The following is a 13582-nucleotide window of genomic DNA, read 5'->3' on the forward strand; positions in this document are numbered from 1 at the left end:
TTTAGAATTAATGGTAATAAATAATTATTCACATAAGTTATCATATTGTTACTTAGTTTCTCTATATATACTTATCATAAATATCTTGGCTACACTGAAGTTATTTTTAAGAAATGCAGCATTTATGTTATACTTTTAGGTTTCTGATTTGCTTGATTTTCAGATAATTATAATGAATTACTCTATTAAAAAAAAAAAAAAATCTTAAATATGTTCAAACATGCTCACATCACATCAAAAATAAAATACAAGTATTGTAAACAGCATAAATAATGTATTCTATTAAACCCTAGTCTTCTTCTCTCTAGCTCATGGTTAATGTTTGATATTAAACAGCATTTCAAATACTGTATTACTAAGAAATAGTCAAGCAGATGCTGTTCACTAAACAGTGACATACAAAGTATAACAAATAAAAAAATAGTTCTTTGGTATTTGAGGGAGAGCACTAGTGATTCATATCACCAGTGCTCTCCCTCCATTAGATCTAATGAAGGGAGAGCAGCCATTAGATCTAATAACAGATGCTCTCCCTGCAATACCTTAGACAAGAGTGGGTCATTTATGTATAGGAGAAAGAGGGTGAGCAACAGAATAAAGCTGTAAGCCATTCCTACAGTGGTGAAGCTTGAAGAGATAGTGCCATTCACCATGACACTGTGAACAACCAAAGAGAAAGCTGGCTATCCAATTACAGAAAATGGTAGACTGAACAGCAACCTGTTTGGTAGACCTCAATGTCGAACAGTGACATCGAGGGTGGGGGGGGGGGGACTAGATAGATATGCATAAGGATGTACTTGCATGAGAAAAACACTTCAATTTAGTAGGCTGGAAACAAAATGAATGGGATATCTGACTCAATGGAATAAAAAAGTTGAACATAGTTTTTATGTGTTCTCAGGGTTTGCATCCTAGAAGACATTAAAGGTGAAAGTAATGAAGGTTTACTAAGGTTAGAAAAAGTTGCCCGTTTAAAATCCCCTGCTTAAGGAAAGAATTTTAGTTAGAGTATTCAAGCACCAGAAGAAACTTTCAGAAATTACTTGATTACAAACCTTAAATTCAAAAAGGCTGCAGCAGTCAATTTGAAAGCATTAATTTAGCAAAACTGGCAGTTTGTACGTACAATATCCATATTGTGAATGACTGTATAAGACTATTGATTTGGACAGTTAAGTCTCAAATTGCCTGCATATCCCATTCTTTGTTTCTGAGTAGACAACTAATAAAGAGGCATACCATGAGCCAATAACTGGACTTTGGTTCAGATGCCCCAAGACGGCTCTTCGCATTTCTTACAAGTTTTGTGGAAGTAGTTTTCCAGTTTCTAGCTTTGATCTTTAAGCAATCCCTAAAATAATTAATATAATGTGTCATAAAATCCTAAATAAAAATCTGTGTTCATTCATTCTACACCAGCTGTTAAATTTATGTCTAAACATTAAAATGGGAGGACTTAAACTTTGCTTGAAAGAATTAGTGAGAACATCAGTAAGGTTTTCTATTTTTAGAACTACAACACAGACTTCGTGGTAAGGGAGCAAAAAGTAGGTGCCTCACACTTTTATTTCACATCCCAGTCTATTCTCCAACTTCAGTTTGCAAAACACCATTTATAAAGTTAGTGAATCAGTTACAGCTCAAATTCAAAATTAATATAAAGAATGAAGCATGTTTTTTTGCATCAATTTTGGACTGGCTAATGGTTAAACAATGTAGATATCCTCTTTCTCTTGAGGACAGCATATAAGAAAGTTATCTAATAAGTAGGATAGTAACAGAGGTCGCATATTGAATGAAATATCTATCATCTAAAAGATATCCAAAAATATCTAGGGTCACAGAAAGATTCAAACTGCAGTCTGTAGATGAGGATGATAATCTCTGGATAGCAGAGATTATCATCATCATTGCCCATGGGTCCAATGCCCATTGGTGTCTCACGCCTGTTTCACCATCCTATGCCACTTCTCTCTCCACCACCACCACGACTCAAATCCTGCAAACTATTTCCACATCACTCTTTCACATCACCTACTCACTCTCACCTTGGCCATCGTCTATTTATATCATCTATTGTACCAAGCATCAAGGTTTTGATCTTTCTACTGTTATCCATTCTGCAGGTATGACCAAAAATAAATAAATAAATTAGTTTCCTTTGAATTTTCTGCATTAGATTTTCTTTGCAGTTTACTTTGCAATATAGTTCTCCATTTGTTATTTGTATCCATCCAATTCGAAGAATCTTTCTTATAGAATGATTCTTCGAATAAAACTCTTTCTGCAAGATGAATATTGACATTCTTTCGAAAGTCAATATTTGTCTGGTAGTCTTTACCATTACCCAGGACCCACAACCATAGAGAGTACCTATGAATATGCATGTTTCCAGCAGTCTCAGCTTTATAGGAAGGCTCACTTTATGCTACCCATTAATTTTCCATATTTTTTCCATTGTCTGTAGGTTTACTTTAGCTTTTGTTATCTAGGATCTTATTTCTTTATTACAGTCTAAATCATGCATTACATTGCTCCCAAAACATGTTAAGTTCCTAACATCTTCCAGCTCTTATCCACTGACCTTTAATTGCCTTTTCATCCTCTTCTCTCCGAACATCGTTTTATTGATGTTCGTTATCAGCCCATATCTCTTTCCTTCTTCACTTATCTTCAGCACTTCCTTCTAGTTCCTCTTCATCTTAACACAAATCGTCTGTCATCTGCAAATGGCAAGTTGTTTATCTTAGTACCTTACATTGAAATTCTCCTTATATTATCCTTTATGACAACCAATGTTCTTTCTAAAAGCAGGACAAAGATGTTTGGGGATCTGCTTGTCTCGTGCCTCTTGTTGTCCAGAACCATCTTCCTATTTCTGCACAGTTTCTCACAGCAGCCTCTGCATTGTCATTGATGTTCTGCAAGAGACTATTGGATAGAAGAAAGAAATCTAATAAGCAGGATAGTAATGGCAGTCTCGTACTGAATTAGATATCTACTATCTAAAGATACCCAAAAATATCTATGACCACAGTGAGATTCAAACTGTGGTCTGTAGCTGTAGCCTGGAGAGCAAAGATTATACCTGGTCAAAAACTTAGAGAACCATTTGGGTACCTTTGGATACCCAAATGGTTTTACTTGTTTTATAGGCTCTCCTTTCAAAATGCACCTAAGTTTCTATGTTCTGCCTATTTTCATAGTTTTGGTCTTTTTATTGCTAATTTTCATGCTAAATTTGTTATAAATGTTATTCAATGTAATCAGAAAATCCTGGAGGCATGCACTGGATATGTTTAGGAGTACATCATATGCATAAAGCAAACAGTTCAGTTTGATATCTCTGATTAATATCAGGTTTACTGTCACTTTCTTTTACAATGCAATTCATACAGATTGTGAATAAGAGTGGAGATAGTGCCCCTTACTTTACATCAAACAATCTTGCTGTATTTTTTTCAATTCTATCTGCTGACATACAAGTATAGGCTACATATTGCTCTATAATGTTCCCACTTACGCCATATAACATAAAATTGTAGTTTTGAAAAGGATTTCTCTAGGTATATCATTTATCGTGAAGTGAAAATCTGATCTTGACAACCTTCATTTTGCTTGAACATCTCAAAGTTTCTCTTGATCAACTTTTCTTAGCCTCTCGTATGCTTGCATAAATGATACCTGAAACAGCTATTCCTCAGTAATTCTAACACTACTTCAATCATCTGGAATTTAATCTTCTGACCAGGATACTGGATTTCTGCAGTATAGCCACTACAAAATTTAATACCTCCATATTTGAGCATTTCTGATCATCTACTTCAGATGCTTATGCTTTGATAGTCTTTTCTATCTCAAGTGTATATATATATATGTGTATATATATATATATATATATACACACACACACACACACACACACTCGTTTCTGTTCCTCTTGAATATTTTCTACCACTATTGTGTCATTTACGTTTTTCAAAGTAATTACTCCGGACATCTAAAATATCCTTATCTTCAGTTTTCATGTTACTTTTATTATCTTTAATGTCTTCTACAGTGCTCTTTCTTCTATTAATAGCTTTTTCAATACCCAGAAATTTTGCTGGATTCCTGATGTATTCTTAAGGGAGTCTTCCAATAGCATCTTTTAGCTGCTTTTACATATAGTTTAGTTGTTAACTTTTTCTAACTAATTCTTTCACAACATGTAGCGAATTATTTCCTAGGAATGCTTCTTTAACTTATTGTGTCCACCATGGTGTGCTTATTTTTATATCGTTGTAAACTTCATTACATGACTTTGTAGCTAATTCAATGTTTTCTCCAGTGTTTGCTACTGAGACACCGAGGTTTATTTCAGATTATTTAATTTTTTCTTGAATAATGTTTGTATGGTTGAGTCTACAATTCACTTGAAAAAGCTGCTCAACTTTAATTCTTTTTCAAACTTTCTTACAAACTGCTCTTTTCATGTGATATTCATTGTCACCCTACAGGTAAATGATGATCAGTTCAATTTGCAAATCCACTTTATACCCTTATATCCTGAACCAGCATGAAACTATCACTATCAACAATAATATAGTCAAGAAGGTTTATTTCTTTGTGTGAACTTGTGCACATTATTATGTTGAAACATTCATCAAATTTCTGACAGGTACCCTCAACAGGTACAGGATATGATAGTACTACATGAAAAATTGCATCATAATTAACTTCCTAACAACAATTTTCCTCCAAATCAATCTGTTATCTATCAAGACTCCAACATTATGAAGTCTTATATTTCTGTCTTCTAAGGCACTTTTTACTGTATCAATCCACCTATATCTTGGTCTTCCTCTGGGTCTTTTTTTCCCAGCCAACTGACAGAGAATGCTTGGTTTCTTAATCTTTTCTCTCACATTCTGTGTAAGTGACCATACCATCTAAAATTAGCTCTGCTAACAATGATAGTATCCTCATTTTTAATATGATACTGCCATTGAATGACATCTATTCACACCCATTAATCTTTCTCAGGACTCATATCTGTGGTCTTTGTTTGAGTGTTTTATTTCTAACCCAGCTCTCAGATCCTCTTCTTTGGTGCATCAATCCGAAAATTGGTAAATATAGCAGATCTCTCAGATCCATATGTTAAAATTGGTTTGAACACTGTCTTGTATATAGCTAATTTAGTGTTCTGACTAATTTCTCTCTTATTCCATATAAATTTATTCAGTTGACTTCCTACCATACCAGCTTTGTTGATTCTGTTGTCTATGTCCATATTTAATTTACCATCTTTACTAAAAATTCTTCTATAGTTTCACCATTATGGATACAGTTGATGTTTTCAATGTTCCTGCCTATTTTCATTGTCTTTGCCTTTTTATTGCTGATTTTCATATAAAATTTATTACAGTTATTCAATTTAGTCGGGGAATCTTGCAGACAGACTTGCACTGAATTTATTTCAAAGTATAACATCATCTACATAAATTAAGAGCTGAGGTTAACATCTCCAATTTCAATATCAGGTTTAATACCATTTTCCTTCATAATGTGATCCATATAGATAATAAATAACAGAGGGAATAATGTACATCCTTGTCTGACACCAGATTTTAACATTCAACCGTCTTCCTGTACTTCCTTCGATTCTAACCGCTAACTTACAACTCAAATAAAGACTAAGCATTGCTTGATATAATGCCACATTGACACCATAAAATTGTAGCATTTTTAACAGCTTTTCTGGCACCTTGTGATATGCCTTTTGCAGATCTCCAAAACTTAAATATAGATCTTTGTTACATTCCTAAAATTTCTCAACTATTTGTCTTAAAGTGAAAATCTGATCCTGACAGCCTCTTTTTGGCCTGAATCTAGCTTGTTCTTCACCAAGCTTCCCTTCCACAATCCTTCTCAACCATTTCTCAAGTATACTTGCATGAATCTTACCAGGAATAATTAGTAGGGAAATACCTCTCCAATTCTAACATTGTTTTATTTTCCTTTTTAATATGAGTACTATGAGAGATCCACTCCAATCACATATGAAATACTGTGCAGGTCTTCTGAACTATGCAGTGCAGCCACTGCAAGACTTTATACCTCCATACGTGAGCATTTCTGGTCAAAAATATCATCTGCTCCAGATCTCTGTACACATTTCAGGCTTTTGATGGCTTTTTCTACTTCAAGTATGGAAATGTATTCCTGATTGAATGACTTCAATGTTTTTTGTCACTACTTGTTTCACTTAGCAATTTTTCAAAGTAATTACTCCATCGATCCATCAAGCATATCTTTTTCTCCAGTTTTCATGTCACCGTTATCAACTCTTTTCTTTTAGTGTTGCATGGTGATCAGTATTCATTTTTGAAATTATGGATTCTATAACTGTGTTAAAATAACTTTTTTTTTTGTTTGTTTATCAACTCTAATTCCTTTTACAGCACTTTTTCCTCCATTTCTGAGCTGTTTGAGCAACCTACAGAATATTTTGCCATCTTCCTGATATTTATTTTCCATGTTCTTTCTTATCAAAGACTTCCCGTGACTTTGTTCAGCTAGTTTTACACAGTTTAGCTTTCTTACATTTGTCTCTGTATTCTCTAAGAGTACAAGCTGACTTATTTGCCAGGAACTTTTGATATGCTTTCTTCTTTTCCTTCGCTGTCTCTTTAACTTCCTCTGTCCACCATGCAGTTCTGATTTTTCTATCCTTGCAGACAACCTCACTACATGCCTCTCTGGCTGAATCAATGTTTTCTTAATGGTTTGCCACTAAATCTCCAAGGTTTGGTTCCTGTTCTCAAACTCTTTCATTTTTTCTTGAATAATATTTGTGTATTTTAGTCTACAGTTCACATCTGAGAGCTGCTCAACTTTTATTCACTTTAAAACTTTCTTTCACATTCTTCTTTTCAGTATGAAATTCAATTTTATCCTGCTCAAGACTAAATGATAATCACTTTCAATTTCAAATCCTCTGTACACTCTAGTGTCCTGTACCAGTGAGAATACATCACTATCAACAATAACATAGTCAATGAGACTTTTCTTATTCCTTGCCTCTTCTCTCCATGTGAATTTGTGCACATTTTTATGTTGGAGCACTGTGTTAATAATAACCAATCCATGTCCTGAGCATTAATCCAACAAATATTTGCCACTATTATTAGTTTTCTCTTTTCTCCAAATTTTTCCAAAAGATTTCTGTATGTCTGACAATCCTTTTCTACTCTGCTATTTAGATCTTCAGCAAGGATCAACTTTTCCTTTTTTGTTATGTCAGTTGCTTTCTCTAAAACCTCAAAAATTTCCTAACTTCTACCTTAGTAGAACCATAGGCACAAATAAGTCTCATTGTCCAGGTCCCCATTCTGATATTTGCCCACATCACTCTACTTAATATTGTCTGCCATTCAAGAAGATTAAACTCGTATTTAGTGTTGAATACTACTCCTCTTCCCCAATTGCCTGAATATAAAATTTTGTATTTATGCTTAGAAAGATCTTACCAGTTTTTGTCTTTTTTGTTTCAGTCACCCCTATTTTGTTGATCTGGTACATTTATCCAATTCCTCAGTCAACTCCATTTCTTTGCCATTCAGGCTTCTTATGTTGAATAGTATCAATTTTGAGCTCTGATGATGTTAAGTTAGGGTGTGTTTCAGGATTTGTTCCATTAGTTGACGTTTTGCTGTTCGCCCTAGTTCCCTGGCGAAAACAAGTGGAGCCTTGTTTAATGCAACGCCACAGCTGGCATGAAATTCTGACATGTTGTACCATAATTTTGTATTATGGTTAAAGCCAATAAGAATACAATTTGGTTGGCTAAATCCCAAATTGCAGTCCATCCTCGTTCATTCAGTATCCAGGACGATACCTAACAGGAGGATTGGACATTAGATCAGAAGCCCTGGTCAGTTCTCTGCATTCCTTTAAAGGCTATGTGAAGGTCTCCTCTCAGTTATACAGCTTTTACCCTTAAGCTTCCCCCCCCCCCATTATGTTGAAAGATGGTGTTAATAATGAACCCCAAGGCATACCAGTGGGTGCTGCAGGGTTCTGTTCTCAGGCCACTACTGTTTAATTTATTTGTTAATGATATTTCATGTGGATTTACTTGGGAGCTTCATATGTTTGCTGCTGATGATGATGTAAAGTTAGGTAAAATAACCAAGAGCATTGCTGATGTTAACTATCTATAGGAAGAGTTGAATAGACTTTTACCTTGGATAGATGAGTTGGGCTATAGTTTAAATATTAATAAATGCAAAGCATTACACTGTGGGGTGCAGAGATGTAAGGCTATGTACTGTAGTGTGAAGCTGTGCTTCATGGAATGTAAGAAATTTGAGATCATTGGGTGATTTTAGACAGTGCCTAAAGTTCTAAGAGCACATTCCAGTGTTGCAAAGGTTGCACATAGCATTGCTGCTATAATAAAATGTACAATGATACGTAGAGAAGTAGGTGGCTAGACCACACATGGACAACTGTGCTAAATATTTAGTCATGTAGTTTTCACTGTGATATGGAAACACCAGAAAGAGTCCATAGACAAATAACCAAAGTGATATCAGTACTCTGCTGAAGTATTAATTATGCAGAATGCTTGTGGGAATATAGATTACAGAACTTGGTGGATAGCAGCCCTCCTTTTGTTTCCTTTGGTCATCCTAGAGACCAAGTTGGATAAGGGATTATATCTGATTAATACAAAAGGAATGTTAAGATGGGAAAGATGAGAGACCATCCCAGGAAATTGTATAAAGATGAGGTAAAAAAGAGTGTGAGGAGTAGATTTTTTACATGGCGAGTTGTTGGTGAGTGGAATGCACTGCCAGAGTGCATTGTAAATGCAGAGAGTGAAAATAATTCAAATTGATATTTGAATTTGATAGATATGTTGCTGGATGAGCGAGCTCCCCATGATGAGCCTATTGGCTCCATGGAGGTTACTGTAATAATATATATATATAAATATGCTTCAAAACTACAATTTACCTTGAATTTCTCCTTGGGGATCTCTATAAAACCATTTATAAGCATCTTCGTGATGAACTGGTAAGACTGCAGACTTATCAACTGCCTGAAGTACAACCCTTTGGTCCTCCTAGAAATTTAACAGCACTATAGTATAAAATTATTATAATGCTAACTTAGGCATTAGAACGGGGAAGAATATATCAGATATCATACCAAAGCATTATAAATGTCACTCCCCAAAGAAATCTAAACAAAAAAATGAATTATGAATTTAAAAATAATAATAATCTGTACTAATTTTATGAATCATAATACACAATGAATCTGAAGATGTAATTAGTGAAAACTTGAATAGTATATTAATAATAAAAGAATAATTATCCATGTCTTAACTCTCTTTTTTTTTTTGCTATTGATAGAAAGCAAATTTACACAAGATAGATTCAAGTGGACAGCAATTATTTATCTGATTTCCACTCATGAAATGCTGTAAACTTATAGTATGTTAGTACCTGTGAGTGGGTTGATTTTTTCTTCTACTTTATTAATTTTATTCATTTGAATTTTACATAATCCACATATCCTGCTCTAAAAACCAAACAAGGAACTGTTGAACCCACTTCATGAGTTTAAATAAGTAGGGTGGTGGTCCATCAGGTGATGAAACAAAGATCTTTTAAGCATACAAATATAAAAACTGATGACCATTGAATGCGGGATTAGCTGCCCATAAGATAACTAGAAACAGTACTATATAACAGAAAACAGCACTTCATCATATCTTTAAATATGTGAAATTATACAGAGAATCTTGTGATGCCTTTCTACGCGAACCTGACCCAGCATTACTGCACCAACCTAACATGAACAAGATTAACTGTCAATTTCCCATCTGGAAAATAGTTATCCAAAAAATATAAGCATTTAAAATAACTGTGTTATTAGAACTTCAGAATTATGACTAGAGAACTCCGGGGAGTCAGGGGCTCATTGAAGGATGGCGCATATCACCCACACAACTGTCACACCTTTTCCTGAACTCATTCACATTACCTATACTCATCACTTTCAAAAGCAAACAATTCCAATCTCAACACCACTCTATGGATCAGAATCTAGTCTAACTCTCACACCTCTTTCTCGGCTGCATTCATTCTCAACTTCCATGGACACCCTCTTATTCCCTCCCCAACCTTCAAAAAAATATCCAGTGGTGCATATGAAAAGTCAGTCTCAGCAGACATAAGTGGTCTCTTCTTTCTGGCCATGTGTTGTTCCTGGCAAAACTCAATGGCACTCAGTATCTATTTTCCAGATTACTGAACCTGCAATCAGCTACCTAGGTGGGCTATGTAACATTTTACATCTTCTAAGAATGCTGAAAAAAAGATGTTCTATGATGCATTCAACAATTTACTTTCTATAAAGCAAGATGACAATTATATCTGAACAGTGAGAAATCTTGTGAAATAACTGAGTAATTACAAAGCAGAAAACAAGATGGTTATGTTATAATATTTATATCTAAAAACGATATGATGCAATATGCATAATGTTCAAATAGTTGGTGATAAGACTGTTTTAATACTAAGTTAAAAATGAATATCTCTGATATTTTGCATGAAGCATATTTAAGTTAAGTATTTGTTATGATGAGGAAAAAAAACAAAAAAACTTGCTATTAAACCTATGTTGCTTAATATGAATGGACAGTAGATACCACTCTGGTTTGACCAACGTTGAAGCTGTGTTTATATGGTAAACCTTGACATTTTTCATGGCTAAATAAGCATCCAGCATGCCAAAGACATACAAAATATTCCTGCAAGGGATGCAAAAAGAAAATGGCATTTCTTTAGATGGTCTACAAGTATTCAAGATAATAAAAATATAATAAAATAACCTGCTTACCATGCAGGTTGCCATATTAACATTAAGCAACATTTGACTTGAAAATTGAAGTGTTAGGCTTTCATTGTTCTCTTTAAAAAGTGAGGCAACAAAAAATGGAGCAAATGAGGAGCTCGGAGAAACAGATATTAGTAACTTAATAAATACTATTTTGTTTTTATTTTGTTCTGTTTATATCATTAAACAGTAAGATGAAGATTAAGGGGTATGACAATATTTGTAACGATCTTGAAACTGAGCTCAGGGACCTTCATAACACCTTTTTAGCCGATGGCTACAGCTCAGATAAAATATCCAATCTTCCTGCAACCAACACATACAGTTAAAAAAATTCCCTTGTGGCTGCAGTTTGACTTACTTTGGACAGATTGGAAAATCAATTAACATTCAACCTTGAAGAACACAAAAATTACATCTGTGATCATCTGTATGGTAAAAGTTTGAATTAGGAGGATCAGCATTACACAGAAGTTGACAGAAGTCAGTGAAATACCACCACCTTGCTTATTAGAGACATGAAGTGGCTGCAGCCATGTTTGGTCACTGGAGAAAAGGGTTGTGGTTTCTGTCTCCAACCACCCCACTCTTCCCACATGCAGTGAGAGTGATACCCTCAATGACATACTATCTCACTGTAGGGAGACAAGACCTCCCTTATCCAAGGATACAGCAGTAAAATGGTTCTGCAGGTGGGCCCGAACTAGTTAGTAACAAATTTGGAGGCTTCCCAATCAGTCAGCATCAAATCCTGCAGCCAGGTATTTTGCTAGTTTGTGATCTAATACTGTGGCTGCAGGGAGAACTGTCAAGGCCATGTATGGACAGGAGATTGTGTTACCTGTGTTGTGGGCAGTATGTTTGCAAGTCTCTCACTGCATACCCCACTTCCTCTATCTCTTCCTAATCAAATACAATGGACAACCACCTAAAGAAATGTGATTTAACTGTGAATCACAAAAATTCTCCCACAAAAAACAGTTAAAAACACACACACACACACACACACACACACAAAATCCAACCCAAAAATCATAAAAAACAACAGAAATCAAACAATCCACCAACATTAATTCTTACCTCCCAAAAAAAAATTCCACATCCATGGCCAAAACAGCAATATAAACGATGTGCACCACCACCTACAGTCATCTAAACCAGAAGTACTATTCCTATCAGAAATCCAATCTCAACTGCCCAAACTACACATTATGCAACTCCTTCTATGACAAAGGTGGCACTTGTGCATTCATGAGAACAGACATGCCATGCCAGAGACTGCAAATCCTTGAATCCCCACTATTTGATCTGCTTTGGCTCAGAATTTCTCTACCAAATCAACTTGCCCTTTTCATATACTCCCTCTTTCACTTTCCAAACTCCGTCAACCACTCCAACCTCTTCAACTTTCTCTCTAAAACTACTTTATGCGGTCTAAGTACTCCAATAGTGAGGTCATCTTTCTTGGGTACTTCAATTCCATAACTCATGTTGGCTCCCCTTTTCCAGTTTCAATGATCAAGCAGGCAGGGATGCTGAGATCTTTGCCATCGGCATCAACCTATCTCAGATCATCAATCTTCTGACCAGAATACCTGACAACCCCCTTCAATTTGCCAAAACACTTGACCTCTTCCTAACAAGCTCTCCCTTCCAGGTATACTGTGGTTGTCAGTTCTTCTCTTGGAAACTTGGACCACAACATCATACAAGTCTCTTTTGCCACAGAAAACTCTTTACCCACCAATTCACAGTCTGTTGTCCTTTGGGGGTGCCAACTGGGAGGATCTCCATGACTTCTATTCATCCTTCCCATGGTCTGACGACTGCTTCAGTTCTTATGATCAAAAGATCTGCTCAGACAGAATAACAGAAATCACCCTTTATTCCACTTCAAATGCTCAGTCACCATCCAAGTCTTGAATGGTGGCTGAGAAAAAAGAAAGAAAAAACCTCTACTTACCACAAATGGCTCAAGACCAAAACTCCAGCTGCCCACACTGCAGCTCGCAAGTTATAAAAAAAATCATCACCAAGTCTGAGTCAGACTCTGAAAGGGCCAAATACCACAAACTTGCCTACTGCAAATGGCAGTCGCTCCTTCTGGTCAATTGCCAAGGCAATAGGATGCAACTTCTGCCCACTCAGATTTCAACCATTCTTACAATCAGATGGTATTGTAGTTACTTCCACCTAAAGACAAGGCCAACTTATTAGCATCACTCTTCTCTTCCAATTCATGCATTCATGACCTAGGCAAAGTTCCCTCCACTCTACCAAGAAAGGCTCCCTTCATATTGCCCATAGTCTTCTGACAAAAAAGAAATCTGAAAAATCCTTATTAACTGAACACAAGCAAGGCATCTGGTCCTGATGGTATCCCACCTATTGTGTTAAAAAATTGTCTCAAAACTAACACCTATCCTGTATCGCCTCTTCAATCTATCCTATTCAACTGGCATCTACCCTACAACACAGAAACAGGTCTACATCCAACTCATTCCACAGAAAGGTGATAAAAGTCAACCAATGAACTAGCATCCAATTGCTCTCACTTCTGTTCTCTCTGAAACTATGGAGAAGGTCATTAACAACCAACTTTTGAACCACCTAGAGTCATGTCAGCTAATCAGTGACCAGCAGTATGGATTCAGCCACTTGTGATCTACAAATGATCTTGTTG

At 35.6% G+C, this 13582-nt stretch overlaps 1 protein-coding gene across 4 annotated transcripts in view; it reads right to left on the reverse strand.

Annotated features, from left to right (window-relative positions):
- LOC150100781 (GRB10-interacting GYF protein 2-like) overlaps positions 1 to 13582 on the reverse strand; it is a 525021-nt gene that overhangs the window by 304107 nt on the left and 207332 nt on the right. For all 4 annotated transcript variants that reach the window (XM_090401532.1, XM_090401529.1, XM_090401530.1 and 1 more), the window contains exon 12: positions 9010 to 9118. In XM_090401532.1, the coding sequence (XP_090257658.1) occupies positions 9010 to 9118 (109 nt within the window). The remainder of the gene's footprint in view (positions 1 to 9009; positions 9119 to 13582) is intronic.

Source organism: Typopeltis vanoorti, chromosome 12 (genome assembly GCF_054136105.1).
Source record: "Typopeltis vanoorti isolate ZY-2024b chromosome 12, IOZ_Tvanoo_1.0, whole genome shotgun sequence".
Classification (NCBI taxonomy): Eukaryota; Metazoa; Arthropoda; class Arachnida; order Uropygi; family Thelyphonidae; genus Typopeltis; species Typopeltis vanoorti.